Genomic DNA, 20021 nt, shown 5'->3' on the forward strand with positions numbered 1-20021 from the left:
GCTATAAGAGTTTGTTTGGACGACTTCCAAGATATAGCTGCTCCCCCAAGGGTAAATACATAACCACTGGTAGATCTAGAATCTTTTGTATCGGATATCCAGTTGGCATCACTGAATCCTTCCACAACAGCTGGATTTTGGCCATAATGCAGTCCATAATTTCTCGTGTATCTCAAATACCTTAACAATCTTGTCATACCCTTCCAGTGATCTGAACTAGGATTACTAGTATATCTACTTAGCCTACTCACAGCATATGCTAAGTCTGGTCGAGTACATGACATGAGATACATAAGACTGCCAATTGTCACGACCCCCGACCCCATCTGGCCGGAATTGGTGCCGTGAGCAGACCAGTGGTACCGGTGATTAATTTGAAAAACATTGCAGCGGAAATTTCATCAGGACCGTGAGTTAGGAAAATATCAGAGTTTAGAAACACCGGATTTTATTTAAATAGATGGAATAAATTCCATGTTTTACAAAGGTAGCTTTTAATAAAAACAATATTTCTTAATTTGATTTAATTAATAAAATAAGCCACTTCTTGAAGTCTTTTAGTGCCGGATCCAATCCTTACTCCAATCTACTGTAATTACCTGAAACGCGTTTTAAAAAGGTTTTGTCAGCGGGAAATACTAAGTGAGTTCATTCATTTTACTGAAAACGACAAATTTGTTATAATTTACAGTATTAAGGGTTTTTACATATGTTTATTATCAACCAACATTCAAGAATAGGTATTTGTCACAGACCAGCTCTGTGACTGTGGTCATATCACCATTGGCTGTCCCAATGAGTGACGTATGTCACATTTAGGCTCGCCCACCTAATGTGAAGGAAACAATAATAATAATACTGTGCACAATACCCCACATACCGGCTGTAATTTGGTGATTACATAAACTTAATCACTGTAATTATAACTTTTGGAAAATAATTTGGAGTATTGTAAAACAGTTGATAAAAAGAGAATGACTCACAATCTGTGAGAAAAAGAGTTTATAAAAGAGGAATGACTCACAAATCAGCATGCAGGATTGAGTTAACAAACTTCCTGATTCTACTTCTTCCGATAATTAGGCATGCACTTTATTATTCTGGATCTTCTGATGATTTAATAGTTTATTTGATTGTGAGGGTGTAGTTGGGAGTATTCTTGGTAGTTAAATACATAGTTTAACAGAATGGAATACGTATCGGTGTAGAACCCAAATCAAACCTTAACGGTAGTCATGAGATTCGAACCTTAACGAATTTCACAAAAACCGGGTTAATGATCAATACAGCTTTTACGATAACTCACGAGATCAAATTCTCACAATGAACGACAAAGTGCAATACTTCAACTCATTTATCGAATTATCGACAAACGACAAAGTATAATACTTCAACTCATTTATCGAATTATCGACAAACGACAAAGTATAATACTTCAACTCATTTATCGAATTAACGACAAACGACAAAGTATAACCCAATGTGGGCGGCACTTAAATATTCTTTGGATATATTGATCTCGGAAAATGAATCGTAATAGCGATTGAGTGATTGTTGGTTAGAACACCAACGTATAGAGAGAAGAAGAAAAGAAATGAGCAAAGAAAAATGAATCCTAAGCTTCCTATTTATAGGTAGATTTATTACTTAGCTAGGAAGATTTCTTAGTTATTAAGTTTTACTTTTATTTATTTAATTTTATCTTAACTATTAAGTTTGCTTAACTATTAAGTTTTACTTAACCATTAAGTTTCCTTAACTATTAAGTTTCCTTAACTATTTAACTAAATAACTTACTTAGCTTAATTAATCTTGCTTAGCTTAATTAATATTGATTAACTGATTAATTAATCATACCAAACTTAATTAACAAATGATTTAATTTACTCAGTTAACTTAACTGCTAAGTTTGATATACTAGTTTAACAGCTTACTGATTATGAATTCTAATTTCTAGACACAAGAACTCGTATTATTGTATTAACTTAATTCAACTTTAATGACCAGTGATTAGAGTTATTACCTTAATAACGAGCAGAGTTTAGGGATTTAGAGGGTAAAATCCCGAGCTATTATTTACAAAAATAAAAGCTGACGGAAAGAAAAGAATTGAACAGTGATTGAGTTAATACCCGACATCGTAGCAGCACCTCGTGTGTAGTGTATGTTTAATTTGTAGTAATTTGGCCTAATAACGACGTACCCAGAGAGTTTGGTCGACGTTTTATTATCATCAGTCGACTGCCAAGGTCGGCTATTTATAGCCCAAAATTTGATTCGCATACGGACCGTATGACTGGACCCTTGCGGTCCGTAAGGGAGCCGGTTGGCTTACGGTCCGTAAGGACTAAGCTTTACGGTCCGTAAAGGGTGCGTTTTAGCTTGTAGACTAGCCTAGTCAGTGGCATAGCCTTGGTGATTCATTTAAATTCGACATTCAACAGTTTACAACGTAAATTGAAGATAAATATTAAGTAGGGTTTAACCCCCCCTGAGTTTTAGGGGCCCTGATCCTGATTCCGCTTGTTCTGAAAATTTTAGGATTAATGCAGAATTACTTGGGTGTCTCAATTAGGGTTTCCTTATTGACTAATTATTATCCTAATTATTGATTTTTGTGAGGGTTGTTACATCCTCCCCACCTTAATAAAAATCTCGTCCTCGAGATTTGGACGATGATATTTTCTTGGGATTATGTTTCTTTTTTTAATTAAGAGAAATAATGTATCGTGGAGTGGAATCCAAAGATATTTTGAGGGGTATGAGTTTTGAAAGTAAAAATGATTTATAGAAACAATTGGATTCAATATTCGAAATGAACTTACTTTAATCAATTGAGGGAGATTCCGATTCGATAAATATCTATTTGTGAATGGGAGTATGGAAAATGATTTATTAATGATTATCCGAAAATCAGTATTGTTTACTTAAATGGTAATGGACAACAGGATTTAGTGTATTGTAATCTGAGTACATAATTGTACCAAGAATATGATAAATTAAACGAATGACGTATGAATAGGGTTTAGCACAGGCTACAAATCTATTCGGATGCTACAAAGTGTTTGTAATGATTGAAAGAATTCAATAATGATGACCGAATAAATTCACCGTTTTCAAAATTGTGAGTTTCAAGGAAGCAAATCTAGATATTTCAAAAGATGAAATGTTCAAACGAATGAGATGAAATGGTATAGTTTTTTCAAGGTGATTGGGTTCAAGCCAAAAGATATATGATCTATAGATTCTTAAAATGAATGTGAAGAACTTTTTGGAATTAGTAAAATTCTTTTTCAGAAGAAAACTTACCTTGATTGGTACCTAAGGAAGACTTAAGATTGACCAGTTAAAAATGAAACCATGAAAATGATTCGGCAAATATTGAATTATGATATGAGAAAATCAATGTGTTGCGATGGGTGATTTGTAAGAATACATAAAAAGACAATAAAGTTAGAGTATTTTTGTCTTAATACAAAATTGTATTCAGATGATTTTAATCAAAATGTTTGATTTAAAGATAGGTGATATTTTGGTTTACTAAATACCTTTTCCTTTTATGTTATCATAAAGTAGAATAATAAATAAATATAGATAGGTTTAAAATATCAAAACCCGTAATAATAATAATATATGTTTTATAAATAGGTTTACCCAATATCGTAGAACTCATGATTATTATTTTTAAAATCAAGTATGTTTACTATAAGATTAGGGTATCATGAAAGTAGAATAATAAATGTTTATTTTAATATCGAGCATACTTAAATATTGGCTTGCGTAAATGACATTTGATATTTTAATATGTACATATTATAAAGGAATATTTCTATAAGTATTTAATAGTTGTGAAATATTAACCAAAAATTTATTTATAACATGTCTTGTTTATGAATATTTAGGCGATTATTTAGATAATTTTATTCGTCTCTGTATTTGTTTTATGAAAATATGTTTTCTCTTCACAGTACGAAGTATATATATATATTTCTATAAAAATATTTGTATATATAATTGAAATTTACTAAATAAGTATGATGACTTAATTTATATTAAATAGTTATTATCATTGTTGGATATTGGTTAGTACTGCCTTGTTTAAGCATAGGTGATCAGTCCATGCCTAACTAAGGCTGCGCTATCCAATATCTGTCTTGATAATACCCTTAAAATAATGTTAATACCTACTGTTATTAATATTTAAATATTTACTAAAAATAAATAATTTAAACGAGATCAGCGAAATTTTCAAATGTTGTAAAAAAATGTCATCACAAGGTGTTTGTAATCAAATAAATGTTTTGATGAATTCGAAGACTAAACAAGCATGCTATGGTTCAAGAGAATTGAAGTGCTTGTCGGGACTATTTTGAATATGATGGCTTCAATCCATCATATGGGACTTTGAATTGAATACATGATGCGAGCAAGTTTAAATAATTGAACTTGGTGTAAATAAAACGAGTTCATGTATCAATAAGAAATTTTGGATATGGTTACAACAAAACCATGTATGCTAAAGGAATTTGAGTTTTTCAAGAAACTTATTGACTTGCTATCAAAGAGTCAACGTTTTATAATAAACGTGGTTTATAAATGCAAAGAGCAAGTATAGTGATATGATATTTGGACTTTTGATAAAAATAACAAATTGGAATGAAGCCTCCAGTGGTCTTCATAAATCAAACGAACCACATGCGCAACAAACAGTGCATGTGTAAAGTGTGGATTTACCAAGAAATGAAATAGATCAATATTTGTCACTATGAAAGAAATCCTCATTGTATGATGACCGTTAGGGGAACTAGCAAAAGTTTATTTATAGAGGTCAGAATTGCAATGAAGGGAATATAAGAACTTCTTATCTGGAATTTCGTGTGATAACTATTTGTTTAATGACATTATCAGAGAATGTCGAATGAAGTGAAATGAAATAGGGAATGTGCAAAACTATATGACTTCTTTTGTAGTACTAATAATTATGACTCAGGTTAAACTATATACCGATGTTTGTGAAATGTTGTTCCAACGTACCTCAGCGAGATTTTGTTTGTAAGATCATGTGGCAAAATACCGCTTTTTGATTAGTAGTACTTTTACCGACGGAATTAATATTGGTGTCATCGTGCCTAATTTATATTTTTCAAAGGTCTTGCCTTGGAAGTTGTGTGTGATAAACTTTGACGTCTGTGGACGTATAATTTTAAGTTTCATGTGTTTTCTTGTGCATTAGCACAACTTGACATGCTTCTTACTTGCGTTCATAATTTATGGCGTTAATAATTTATGGTAACGTATTGGTAATTCTTATATTTTTGATGGTGTCCCAACTTAATGGGTTTCCATTTATTATTGTTGCTCGAGTTACGAGGTAGATGATCAAACAAAATAATGTTTGATATCGATATAGGTAAGAGATTCTTGATAAAGGAATCTAAATTTATTATTGACACATATACTTGTGCTTTATCCCTAATTATCAATTGTTATGGCTTTTGAAATTTCTTATAGATATACATATCTATATAATCATATATTTCACATGCTGTAATATACATACCCTTTATAAGGTTAATGTATTTAACAGATTCTTATTTCCAAAAACAAGTTTGATATCAGGCCATGATACTTATTTAGGGAAATCTTGTCACTTGTTTGACATTTTATATATACCCCATCTTACCCGGTTCACGCCGGAGAGGTAACCTCAGTATATCCGGACAAGCTGGAGAGTCTGCTACTCTATACCCAGTTTTGCCGGATAAAATTTTCTATTTCCCATAAATAGTATCTTTTCAAGATTTTAAAAGTGCCTCTTTTCTTAGGACTTTTATCCAGAATCAAAGAAATTTGTATTCCCATAACATATCTTATTCTAGACCAGATAATATCAATAAGCAAGAATAAATAGCAATTAAGTGCTATTGCCTGCTAACCGTCATTCTTATGACATACCAGTATTCATTACATTATACTTATATAAGTAATTTACCTTAAAGTTTATTTTAAGGCAAAATTCTTAAGTTCAAGTCTAAATATCATTCAGAATGTTATCAGATAATTTTTAAGTTTCTAACTTTCCGTTTAAGCTTAGGTATTATTATAACACCTATTTGCGTAAACAAGTGGCTTAGCTTATACTAAGGCATCTTTTCTTATGTGCAAGTCTAAATGCTATCAGATGTGCTACCAGTTAAGTTAATAGCAATCTCCTAACTCTTTTATTTAAGCTTAAGTATTGTTATCACAACACTTATAGGCTTAAAGTAGTGGCTTAGCTCTGATACCACCTTTACTGTCACGACCCCCGACCCCATCTGGCCGGAATTGGTGCCGTGAGCAGTCCAGTGGTACCGGTGATTAATTTGAAAAACATTGCAGCGGAAATTTCATCAGGACCGTGAGTTAGGAAAATATCAGAGTTTAGAAACACCGGATTTTATTTAAATAGATGGAATAAATTCCATGTTTTACAAAGGTAGCTTTTAATAAAAACAATATTTCTTAATTTGATTTAATTAATAAAATAAGCCACTTCTTGAAGTCTTTTAGTGCCGGATCCAATCTTTACTCCAATCTACTGTAATTACCTGAAACGCGTTTTAAAAAGGTTTTGTCAGCAGGAAATACTGAGTGAGTTCATTCATTTTACTGAAAACGACAAATTTGTTATAATTTACAGTATTAAGGGTTTTTACATATGTTTATTATCAACCAACATTCAAGAATAGGTATTTGTCACAGACCAGCTCTGTGACTGTGGTCATATCACCATTGGCTGTCCCAATGAGTGACGTATGTCACATTTAGGCTCGCCCACCTAATGTGAAGGAAACAATAATAATAATACTGTGCACAATACCCCACATACCGGCTGTAATTTGGTGATTACATAAACTTAATCACTGTAATTATAACTTTTGGAAAATAATTTGGAGTATTGTAAAACAGTTGATAAAAAGAGAATGACTCACAATCTGTGAGAAAAAGAGTTTATAAAAGAGGAATGACTCACAAATCAGCATGCAGGATTGAGTTAACAAACTTCCTGATTCTACTTCTTCCGATAATTAGGCATGCACTTTATTATTCTGGATCTTCTGATGATTTAATAGTTTGTTTGATTGTGAGGGTGTAGTTGGGAGTATTCTTGGTAGTTAAATACATAGTTTAACAGAATGGAATACGTATCGGTGTAGAACCCAAATCAAACCTTAACGGTAGTCATGAGATTCGAACCTTAACGAATTTCACAAAAACCGGGTTAATGATCAATACAGCTTTTACGATAACTCACGAGATCAAATTCTCACAATGAACGACAAAGTGCAATACTTCAACTCATTTATCGAATTATCGACAAACGACAAAGTATAATACTTCAACTCATTTATCGAATTATCGACAAACGACAAAGTATAATACTTCAACTCATTTATCGAATTAACGACAAACGACAAAGTATAACCCAATGTGGGCGGCACTTAAATATTCTTTGGATATATTGATCTCGGAAAATGAATCGTAATAGCGATTGAGTGATTGTTGGTTAGAACACCAACGTATAGAGAGAAGAAGAAAAGAAATGAGCAAAGAAAAATGAATCCTAAGCTTCCTATTTATAGGTAGATTTATTACTTAGCTAGGAAGATTTCTTAGTTATTAAGTTTTACTTTTATTTATTTAATTTTATCTTAACTATTAAGTTTGCTTAACTATTAAGTTTTACTTAACCATTAAGTTTCCTTAACTATTAAGTTTCCTTAACTATTTAACTAAATAACTTACTTAGCTTAATTAATCTTGCTTAGCTTAATTAATATTGATTAACTGATTAATTAATCATACCAAACTTAATTAACAAATGATTTAATTTACTCAGTTAACTTAACTGCTAAGTTTGATATACTAGTTTAACAGCTTACTGATTATGAATTCTAATTTCTAGACACAAGAACTCGTATTATTGTATTAACTCAATTCAACTTTAATGACCAGTGATTAGAGTTATTACCTTAATAACGAGAAGAGTTTAGGGATTTAGAGGGTAAAATCCCGAGCTATTATTTACAAAAATAAAAGCTGACGGAAAGAAAAGAATTGAACAATGATTGAGTTAATACCCGGCATCGTAGCAGCACCTCGTGTGTAGTGTATGTTTAATTTGTAGTAATTTGGCCTAATAACGACGTACACAGAGAGTTTGGTCGACGTTTTATTATCATCAGTCGACTTCCAAGGTCGGCTATTTATAGCCCAAAATTTGATTCGCATACGGACCGTATGACTGGACCCTTGCGGTCCGTAAGGGAGCCGGTTGGCTTACGGTCCGTAAGGACTAAGCTTTACGGTCCGTAAAGGGTGCGTTTTAGCTTGTAGACTAGCCTAGTCAGTGGCATAGCCTTGGTGATTCATTTAAATTCGACATTCAACAGTTTACAACGTAAATTGAAGATAAATATTAAGTAGGGTTTAACCCCCCCTGAGTTTTAGGGGCCCTGATACTGATTCCGCTTGTTCTGAAAATTTTAGGATTAATGCAGAATTACTTGGGTGTCTCAATTAGGGTTTCCTTATTGACTAATTATTATCCTAATTATTGATTTTTGTGAGGGTTGTTACACCAATGATCCTTGAGTATTCCAATTGAGCAACACTCTCGCCTCTATTTTTTGACAAATGTTGAGACGTATCAATTGGAGTTTGAGCTACACTCGTGTCCCCAGGATTGAACTTCTCAAGAATCTTATCCACATAATGAGATTGACTTAGCACCAAACCAGTTTGGGTTCTAATGATCTTTACTCCAAGAATCACATCAGCTAGACCCATATCTTTCATGTCAAATCTCGCTTTCAACATGTCTTTAGTAGATCTGATCATCTTATCATCACTCCCAATGATAAGCATATCATCTACATAAAGGCATAAAATCACATAACCCTTAGAGGTGTCTTTCACATAGACACATTTGTCGCATTCATTTATTTTGAAACCACTGTTAAGCATGACTTGGTCAATTTTTTTTGATGCCATTGTTTTGGAGCTTGCTTCAAGCCATATAATGACTTGACGAGTTTACACACTTTGCCCTCTTGGCCAGGAGCAGAAAAACCCTCTGGTTGCTCCATGTAAATCTCTTCCTCTAATTCCCCATTGAGAAATGCAGTTTTTACATCCATTTGATGTATTTCCAAATTTCTCAAAGCTGCAATTGCAAGCACAAATCTAATTGAGGTTATTCTGGTCACAGGCGAGTATGTGTCAAAATAGTCAAGACCTTCCTTTTGTCTAAACCCTTTGATCACAAGCCTTGCCTTGTACTTGTCGACAGAGCCATCAGCTTTCATCTTTTTCTTGAATATCCATCGATATCCAAGTGGCTTGCACCCTGGTGGAAGATCTACTAGCTCCCAAGTATGATTCTGCAAGATAGAATCAATTTCACTCTTGATGGCTTCTTTCCATTGAGGTCCATCTGAAGAGGTAACTGCTTCTCGATAGGTTTGAGGCTCACTCTCAACCATGAATGTAAGAAAGTCAGGCCCAAAGGATTTCTCAGTCCTTTGCCTTTTACTTCTTATTGGCTCACCCTCTTCAACCTCTAATTGTTCTTGAGTTTCCTCTCGAACAGTCTCATCAACCATTGTTGATGAACTTGCATGATTGGTTGTTGAAGAACTCGCATGAGTTTGTACTAACATTGGAAACTCTTCTTCAAAGTATGTCACATTTCCTGGCCTTGTCTCTATGATAGAGTCCTTGTGCACATCAGGATTCTTGGATTCATATACAAGAAAACGATGTGAGCTACCGTTGTTGGCATATCCAATGAAGATACAATCAACAGTTTTTGGCCCTATTCTAAGTGCCTTGGGGGGTGTAACAATCACCTTAGCCAGGCACCCCTACACTTTCAAGTATTTATAGGATGATTTCTGTCCCCACCACAACTCATGAGGTGTTATGTCCTTATTCTTGAAAGGTATTTTATTTAACAAAAAATTAGCCGACAAAATGCCCCCCCCCCATGTCCTGGCTCATCCCAGAACTTATCAACATGGCATTCATCATTTCTTTTAGTGTACGATTCTTTCGCTCCGCGATGCCATTTGATTGGGGTGTATAAGGAGGGGTACACTCGTGTATTATGCCACTTTTTGCACATAATTCCCCAAATGGTGAAACATATCCACCTCCTCTATCACTTCTCACACGTTTTATTTTCTTGTTGAGTTGATTCTCAACTTCAGCTTTATACAAGATAAACTTGTCAATTGCTTCATCCTTACTCTTAAGTAAGTAAACATAACAATATCTTGTATTGTCATCGATAAAGGTAATAAAATATTTATTACCACCTCTGGTGGGAATTGATTTTAAGTCACACACATCAGTGTGAATCAGATCAAGGGGTTCAGTTATTCTTTCAACTGATTTGAAGGATGATCTTGTTTGTTTGGCTTCAACACAAGTTTTACATTTTGTTTTAGAGTCAATAGCAAAGGTTGGTATGTAATCTAATTTAATTAAACGACGCATCGAATTAAAATTTACATGACCAAGACGTCCATGCCAAACATTAGGAGACTCCACCAAGTAAGCAGAAGTACTCGCACTTTTATTCATGTTTTTCTTAACAGCCATTACATTTAGTTTAAACATGCCATTTTGGGCATAGCCCTTTCCAACAAACATACCCCGCTTAGTCAAAACAAACTTATCACTCTCAAAAACCAAACGAAAACCATGCTTATTAAGCATCCAACCCGACACAAGACTCTTGCGCAGGTCTGGAACATAAAGCACATTCTTCAAAGTGAGCTCTTTCCCAGAAGTCCACTTCAAGATCACATCACCTTCTCCCTTGATATCAGCTGTAGCAGCATTTCCCATGTACAACTTTTCACCTGCCACCTCTTTAAACGTATTAAAGAGGGTCCTATCTGGGCATACATGGCGGGTTGCCCCAGTATCAACCCACCACCCTTTTGGCTCGTTACCCACCAAATTTACCTCCTCCGCCATGGCAGTGAGGTCTGAAATCATGGCCACTAATGGCATACCATCATCATCAACCATAAGAGCCGTGTCACGTTTAGGCTCTTTGCATTGGTCAGCACGGTGACCAGTTTGACCACAGTTGTAACACTTCCCTTTAAAGGGACCAACCTTCTTCTTCACACCACCTTTCTTTGGCCCAAGGTCAACACCTTTGTTCTTCAATTTTCCATTGAACTTGTGGCCTTTGTTACCCTTGTGACCCCTTGAGGATTGACCATGTTCCACAAGGTTCGCTTTTGCAGAAGCTTTAACTTGACCTCCTTTGTGTGCTATTCTGTTGTCTTCTTCAATACGAAGACGAACCACAAGGTCTTCGATAGTCATTTCCTTTCGCTTATGCTTAAGGTAATTCTTGAAGTCCACCCAACTAGGAGGCAATTTTTCAACAATTGCTGCCACTTGGAATGTTTCACTCAGATTCATCCCTTCTGACAGAATATCACTAAGAATAATCTGCAGTTCTTGGACTTGACTCATCACTGTTTTTGAATCAATCATTTTATAGTCCAAAAACCTAGCCACAACATACTTTTTAGTACCCGCATCCTCAGTCTTGTATTTCCGTTCCAATGACTCCCATAACTCTTTGGCAGTTGGAACCTTGAGATACACGTTATACAAGGCGTCTGATAGGCCATTCAACACATAGTTGCGGCATAGGTACTCAGAGTGTTTCCAAGCATCAATAGCATTCACAGATTGGACATCAGATGTCCCTTCTACGAGAACAGGAGGAGACTCTGTCAAAAACCTCGCAAGGTTTAGAGTGGTCAGATAGAACAACATCTTTTGTTGCCATCTCTTAAAGTTCAAACCAGTAAACTTCTCTGGTTTTTCAGCATGGTTAGCAACTGCTTGAGCCGCTTGGGTACCAACCAATGGTCCCATGGTAGTGGATGTGGATCCAACGGTGGTTGATGTGGTTGCTGCGACAGTAGCCATTTCTGAAACAAGAGTGCGTAGAGATCCAAAATTCGGAAATTCGTTAGAAGCTGTGTTTGTTGTATGAACCATACGAGTTTCAGACTCTCGTATCTCAAACAAAGCACCAAGCTTTGTATATAACAACCAACTAGAATTCGAAAATGATCAGTTCCTATTGAATACAAAATTCAATAAGAATAAATTCTTAGACTTAACTATTTTTCAGTTAGGAACTTGAATAGTCTCTAGTTGACCACAAGCCAAGACACATCTAAAAAATACTAAAGGCGGCTCCAAGCGGCTCGCGGCGATGCGAAGTGCAAAGTGCAAAGTGCAAAGTGCAAAGTGCAAAGTGCAAAGTGCGCCATCAAAGCGCCACATTGCGCCCATCGCCCTGGTCCCGGTCCCGTGCCCGTGCCCGAGCCCGTGCCCGGGCGCGGGTCGGGTGCTTCGCACCCTCCTGGCTACCACTGGGTGTGAGTTGTCATACAAGAATACATTCGTGTAGAGAATTCTAATTATAAATTCACAAAAGATTTATCTCTCCACCTATGTGGGACAAGCTCAATTTCCCACATGTTTATGGTTCCAACACACAAAACTTAATGCACAAGATCTCTCATTCATCTTGGCTTAATTATTAAATAATCATTACATTAACAATTAATATAATATTATTTATAAAATTTCCAACAAAATCTACTGTACAAATTCACAACACATTACCAGAAATCATCATGATTATCAATAGCGACCCGTGAAGATGCGTATGCATCAGTTACAATCATCATCTGCCAATACAATTCAACTACATAAAAATTATAAAAACTAAAAAAAGACATTAAACCAATATATCTTATAGTTATTAATTTAGGAAGGACCATTTGATACTAAAGCAATCAGTAAAAAATGCAATGCGTTGGTCAGCCATCCTTAATTAGCTTTATGCATCAGACCCCCCGTAACGGGGCGTTTTTTTTTAAAAAAAATTGCCAAAAAACGCTGCATAACGCCGGAACCCCCATTACATGGGGCGTTTCCGGGCGTTTTTTTTGAAAAAAAATGGCTCCGGCGTGATTTTAAAAACGCTGTGAATTCGAAAGATGCCAAAAATTCGACCGTTTGGCAACGGTCAAAAACTTATTTTTTTTTTTTTTAATTCTAAATTTTACCCACTATATATATATCATTCCATTTTCTCCAATTTTTTATAAAATTTCTACTACTTTCTCACCCACTCTCTTCTATTACTTTATAAAAAAACCTCCACTTTCTCCTATTTTTTTACAAACATGCATCCATACCGACCCCCGTTTGGTGGCCCCGCAAGACCCACGAACCCGAACACAACCCAACCGCAAACCCCGTACAACCTACAAGACATGGACCCGAGCTTTTTAAGTTACGCGGCTTACTTGAGTGGCGCCCCTCCTTTTGTTTCTCCCACCTACGGCTTTGGTCAAGCCGGCGGGTCGCAACCGTCACAACCCGAACCCGAATCCGAACCCGATGTCGAGGTCGTGCCGGAGTCGCAACCCGAACCGGTGCAAGACAAATCGAAACGCGGCAGAAGGTCGCATAAAAAGAAGGAAAAGGATGAGCCTCGACGTGCAAAAACAACCATTAAATGGACGAAGGACGAGGAATACACGTTGACTCGGGCGTGGCTCGATATTTCGGAGGACGAAGATACCGGTAAGTTATTTTTTTTTATTTTTTTTTTTCTGTTTTTTTATATTCTGTTTTTTTTCTGTTTTTTTTTCTATTTCATATATTCTGTTTTTTTTTTTCTGTTTTTTATATTTTAAATTTCAACTTATATTTTTATTTTTTGTTTTTAAATTTGTAGCAAACTTTCAAACGGGCCCCGTTTTTTGGGATAGGGTGCGTGCACTCTTTTATAGCTCGTGGGGTCAAGGCGAACATCGGGACAAGGATTCAATTTCTAGCAAATGGACCGACATCAACAACAAATGTCACGCGTTTCAAGAAGTTTACCAACGAAACTACGATAATCGCCCGAGCGGTGAAAGTGACGTCGGGGTTTTAACAAAGACTTTGGAGGAGTTCGATAGGACGAAAAGCCCTTTCACGTACTATAAGTGTTGGGAGCTACTACGAAAAAGTCCAAAGTGGGCGCTTGTTAATCCAATGACGACAAGTAGTAGACGCCGGGCTAAAAGGTCAAAAACATCATCCTCCGCCGACCCGTCAACTCCGACATCCGATGCCCGTAATGTTGATTTAAATGAAACGTTGGACGTTGACGAGCAATTTCAAGACGAGTTGGCCCGACCCACCGGTAGAAGAAAGGGAACCGGGAAAAAAACGGTCGAGTCGTCTTCCGATCTCGGCCTAAAGGATGATTTCGAGGAGATGAACCGTCGTCTCCAAGATATTCACGACCTCGGCCACAAACGTTGGGAGATTATGAAAGACCGAGTAGTTGAAACCAAAAAGTTCAACGAGTTGCAAGAGGCGCGACAAATGGAAAAGGACATTGAGTTTTTGTCCAAACCGATCGACCACCTCCAAGGCGACGCGTTGATCTTGGCTCAAATGCGTCGCCAAAAAATACGTGAAAAATATGGACTTTAGATCATCTAGTTTTTTTTTTTCTGTTTTTTTTTCTGTTTTTTTAATTTTCTGTTTTTTTTTTTGTATTTTTTTTCAAGTATTGTAATTTATATTTTAAATTAATGAAGACTTTATCTTTTATATTTAAAAAAAAAATAATTGTCAAATGATTGAGTGGGCATTATTGGGATAATGCCCCACTACACCTTTTTTTCTATAATGCCCAAAGTATGACTAGGCGACACGTGGCGCATAATGCCCCATGTTGGGGGCATTATTCTTGTTTACCATTACGCATGGTCTCACTTACATCTCCTTATATAATACAAAACTCATAACAAGGAGAGGGTAAAACAGATGCAAAATTGGATCTTGAAACAAATATAAACAGATCTGAACATACACAGACAGATCAACGGAACTAAGGTAGGTTTGATGCCTCCTTTCAGATCTGAGCGAGGCCGACTAAGAGATGGTGTCTGTCAGTCTGTGGTGGTGGCAAGGGTGGCGGCGGCGATGGTGGTGGTAGGGGTGGTAATGGCGGCGGCGGCGGGAGCTGGTGGGTGGTGGTGGCGAGGGGTGGTAATGGCGGGGGCTGGTGGTGGCAGTGTCTAGTGTGGGTGTTACAGAAGGCAGAAGGTAGAGAGAGAGAGAGAAGGAGATATAGAGATAGAAAATGGGTGATGAAGTGAGAAAGAAAGGGATTGATTGATTTTGTTATAGATGCTTATATTTTTTAATTTTATATCAACAAGAAGACAAAATAAATGGATTTTAAAAATCAATTTAAATACATATTTATAGAATTACTATAATACCCTCATCTTTAATAAATATTTTAGATGGAGTTAGAGGCGGGGAGTGAAATGGAGATAAGTTCAATAGATCAAGGAGTAAAATGGCTATTTTTAAAGGTTTGGGGCAAAACCGTTAAAACGGCCAAACCATAGGGAGCAAAACGGAAGTTTACTCTAAATAATATCATGCTTCTTCATGATGTCGGTTTGTAGTTTTTTCAATGTCGAACGTTTCGGCTCGGGATACTGATCGATATCCATCGTAATTATTTCCCATTCATTGAGCCGAATTTTTTCATCGGAAATTCGGATTTTCTCATTCGACAATCGGACCTTCTCGCGTAACTTTTCTTCCGCTACACGAGTTTTTTCTTCGACGCCCTGCTCCTTCACCTTCGTCTTTTGGGCCGAGACGTCATTGTACATTTTTAAGTGTTCCATAAACTCGAGCATTATAAACCAACTGTTAAGAAAATAATAAACAAAAAAAATTAAACTTTAGAAAAAAACCAACTGTTAAGAAAAAAAAACAAAAAAAAAACTTAAACTTTAAAAAAAACAAACTGTTAAGAAAAAATAAAAAAAAATGTATAAACTTAAAAAAAAAAAAAAGATAACCTTTTGTCAGGTGTGTAGACGTACCTATGTAAGCCTTGGCTAAGGCTTCTTCTTCGATTGGCGTCCACTTAGTCGACTTTGGTTTGGACGGTTGCTCACCTACCACTTGCTTGCCTTTTTTCCATTTGCCTTTTTCGTTAGACGGTTGGGTTTCGGGAACAACCTCGATATTATCGTCGGGTTCGGATTGTTGAACGGGTTGCGTAGGGATCGGTTGGGGTTGAACGGGTGGTGTCGGGTTCGGTGGGAAATTCCAAGCACCCCGCATCATCATTTGTTGAAGGGCTTGATTTTGAGAGAATTGAGCGAATTGGTTTGGCGAGTGTTGGAATGATGCAAACGCATTTGATGAATATTGCGAGAATTGGTTCGGTTCTAGCGTCAGATAATATCCGAGAACCGAGAAAACATTAGCTTGGGTCGGATTGTTGGGATTGTTCGGGTTGTTCGGATTGTTCGCGTTGTTGAAGGGATCCATGATAGAGTAAGATTTATAAAAGTGGAAATTAATTTTTTTTAATAACGGTAACTTTTGGAGATTGGGCCCCACTTTTTGGACCGTCGCAAACGGCGAGAAAACGACGAAGAGGACGGGACGCCAGGGGGCGGTTTGGTGTAGCTCCTGTCGCCGGAGCAGGACGGGTGGGTCGACGGACCCATACTGTGTAGCCTCAGGAATCTATTGGAATAAATTATTATTTACATATAATATTAATGACATCAAAATGGGCAAATGCATTCTTATCTAATTCTTGTGAAGCATGCATGTAACGCTTGTAAGGAATTTGTTTTGTACGCGTAGCAAACCTATTACACATTAGGGGTGTTCAAGATCGGATAATCCGGTTTTCGGATATCCGAAAATCGGATATTCGAAATTTCGGATAGTGAAATATTGACATCTGAACCCGAATCCGAAGTTTCGGATATCTGAAATTTCGGATTCGGGTTCGGATATCTAATCGGATATCCGAATATCCAACTTTTTATTTAATTTCTATTTTTTATTATTTTTTAATATTTGGAACCATATTTTTCGGATAGTTTCGGATATCCGAATATAAATTTCGGATATTTCGGATATTTTTTCGGATACTTCAGATATTTTTTGGATATTTCGGATATTTTTTCGGATAATTCGGATATTTTTCGGATACTTCGGATATTTTCGGATATTCGGATATCCGAAAAAAATAAAAATTAAATTTTCGGATAATCCGATTATCCGAAAATTCTCAAAATCACTATCCGAATCCGAATCCGAATTTTCGGATATCCGAAAATTTGGATATTTCAGATACGGGTTTTCAGATATTTCGGATTCGGTTTCGGATTCGGATTTTTTTGAACACCCCCACTACACATGACACACAAGGAATTATCGTTAATGCGTGACAGATCATGTACATGTCCACAATTAATGCTATCATTCTGGTAACGATATTTGTACATTAAAAATATATGAACTTCAGTGGACCCTTTATTAGGATTAGGATTCCTCAATAAAATTTTCTCTTGGCCTGGTGCTAGTGTATCAGATAAATTTTTTAATGATCAAGTAAAACACTCTCTAAATTTATTTCTAAATCTACACTAATGTACATCAATTATGTTTTTTTTTTTGGTAAAGGGTTACCCCGGTGAATCTATTAAAACATCCGCAAATAAGTACAAGTAGTGAGGAAGAGTTCCACACTAGTTCATATATAGGACATGCCCCATATATGTAAAACCAACCAACAAATACCCTAAAACATCACATAACCTAGCCTACTAAACATCAAAGATGACTATCTAGTAGATAAAACAAAATAAAACAACATCAAGTATCATCCTCCATCATCAAAAATAAAATTGCCGAGAACCGGCAGCCCCTTCACACGACCCCGAGACACTCTATCCATTGAATAACTTTGAGGAAGATGTGCTAGCTCCTACTCTTGCAGACGATGAGGTCATAAATTTATTTGTTTCATTGTAGACTTCTGTGACATCTTCATCATCCGAGTCTTGCTGTTCATTATGAGCCTCACCACTAGTCTGACCCATATGAAGACCCTTATCCCGTAAAACATCGAAGGAGTTCTTAGATAAGATTTTCGATTGCTAAGCCGATGTTTTGGTCCCCCCATTGGGACCAATCGGCCTATACTCAAACTTCTGTTTCTGCTTGTTTACAGGAAAACCTGCTTTCCTAGCCGTTTTCTTACGAACCACATCCATAAACCCATCCTTGTCTACTACCGGCTATTTTACTTGTTGCCTAGCATTCCTTTCATAATGATTCTGAATGTTGACCGGCTCCTTAGGTTCCCTCCTAGTCTGCCTCGGGCAAGTATCATCAGAATGCCCAAACACTTTACAATGAGCACACCTATAAAGACTCCATTCATACTCCACATACAGTTTCTGTGTGACAAAACCTTCACCTTCAAGGTCAGGAACCGCTATAACTATCTCCTCCTTTAAATCATTATCGGCTGAGATTTCTATTAACGCTCTAGCATAACTACTTCTTCCCCAAGTATCAGTGCACATGGATGAAGTGTATGAGTCCAACATCTTCGGATCACCAATAGCCGTGGCTATCATACTCAATCCATCCTCCGTATACGCAGCAATCGGAACATCATGGATTTTGACCCACAATTGCAATTTCTTAACCTCCTTCATTTCTAGTTTCGAAGTGGGTGACCAAATATTAAGAAATATAGTCTGACCTCGAATAATCCATGGTCCTTCTTTCAGCACATTCGTCATCCCGTCTTTATCAGCAAACTTGAAAAAGAAGAATCCATTCGCATTCATCATGGGTTTTTGCAATCCATACTTCTTCCAGTTTGTCCGCACAAAATAATCCACCACCGGGTACGCAACTCGATCCCCTAGGAAGTAACCATAAAGAGTGTTTGCTAGCTTCTCTTGAACTACTCTAACAGAGTCTCGAGGCAACACCACATCACAACCCTCATGCGAATCAGTGCTTGCAAGAAACCTGAAATTTACCTTAACCTTGGCTGCAGAAACTGAATCTGCATAAGACATTGACTTAGAATTACTGTTTCGATCACTTTGGTTCCCTTGAGACCCTGCACATCCTTCGAGATTAACCGGAACCTTCATATCAGCCGGCACATTCCCCACCGGAACTGGACTAGACACCTTCAACAGTTCATCAATAATATTCGTTTTTGTGTGCACAATCTGCGTGTCTGGACTGTTCCCCTACGAGGCTTCCACGTGTTACCGTCCACATCAATTACCCGGCTCTCTAAATTCTCAAAGGAATATACGGGTTTGCCGATATCCTTCTGATGAGCAGCCGCATCACTTTTACCATCATCCATTCAGAAACAATCAGCAATAACCTGATTAGAACACCAACAGCAACGATTAGGGCAGGAGCCTGCCGATTCTCAAATAAGGAACCAGCCGCACCCCCGTCTACACAGATGTTTTTGCAACCCTAACCTGATGTACCACAGAGTGTAATCCCAGAACACGATTCAATTAGCAAAATCAAACAACTGGACGCAGATTAGTCAGCAACAATTGGAATGAGAATACGGAAACCCTAATCAAAGCAGATTAATGAAGCAGCCGCTCACTCCAAAAACGGAACCCTAGAACTCGAACCCTAATCTGACTTCAAGTGATTGGAACCTAAAGAACGATTAAGGATTGAAATCGAATTCCTTAGATACTAACCAAGATCAATCGAGATCATGGATTGACTGGATCGTCTAGGGTTTCACCAAATCGCCAAAATCGCCCAGAGCACCATAGTGGGGGATATAAAATATTTATTCTAGCCCGGGTCTTCTTTACATCAATTATGTTGGAACCCTGATCCTACATGTTGAAACAAATCTTGTCAATACTTATAAGTTGAAGGATTTAAATGATTTTTTTTTTGTGTTTTATTTTAGTATGAAGGTTTTGGATTTATACTAATTTTCTTTTATTTTTTTTCTTATAAAAGTAGGTTACTTATTCTCTAAGGGGTTGTTTAGTATAAATAGAGATTATATAATTAACTTC

At 36.6% G+C, this 20021-nt stretch overlaps 1 protein-coding gene across 2 annotated transcripts; it reads left to right on the top strand.

Moving 5' to 3' along the window:
- Nucleotides 1-12967: 12967 nt before the first annotated feature.
- Nucleotides 12968-14595, top strand: LOC110878975 (glutathione S-transferase T3-like). 2 transcript variants are annotated; one of them, XM_022127379.2, is made up of 3 exons: nucleotides 12968-13516; nucleotides 13562-13683; nucleotides 13838-14595. In XM_022127379.2, exons 1-3 carry the CDS (start codon nucleotides 13281-13283, stop codon nucleotides 14584-14586), a joined length of 1107 nt encoding a protein of 368 aa, XP_021983071.1. In that variant the 5' UTR covers nucleotides 12968-13280; the 3' UTR covers nucleotides 14587-14595. The 2 variants fall into 2 exon arrangements, with proteins under 2 accessions (XP_021983071.1, XP_021983070.1); XM_022127378.2 differs by having other exon boundaries at nucleotides 12968-13683.
- The last annotated feature ends 5426 nt before the right edge of the window (nucleotides 14596-20021 follow it).

The sequence above is a fragment of the Helianthus annuus genome, chromosome 9 (genome assembly GCF_002127325.2).
Source record: "Helianthus annuus cultivar XRQ/B chromosome 9, HanXRQr2.0-SUNRISE, whole genome shotgun sequence".
In the NCBI taxonomy this organism is placed as follows: domain Eukaryota; kingdom Viridiplantae; phylum Streptophyta; class Magnoliopsida; order Asterales; family Asteraceae; genus Helianthus; species Helianthus annuus.

Excerpts from the sequence above, each read along its gene's own strand:
- LOC110878975 (XM_022127378.2), top strand. The coding sequence starts at position 13,281 with ATGCATCCATACCGACCCCCGTTTGGTGGCCCCGCAAGACCCACGAAC. Across the intron at positions 13,684-13,837 it reads TTCGGAGGACGAAGATACCG|CAAACTTTCAAACGGGCCCC; the intron begins GTAAGTTATTTT and ends TTAAATTTGTAG.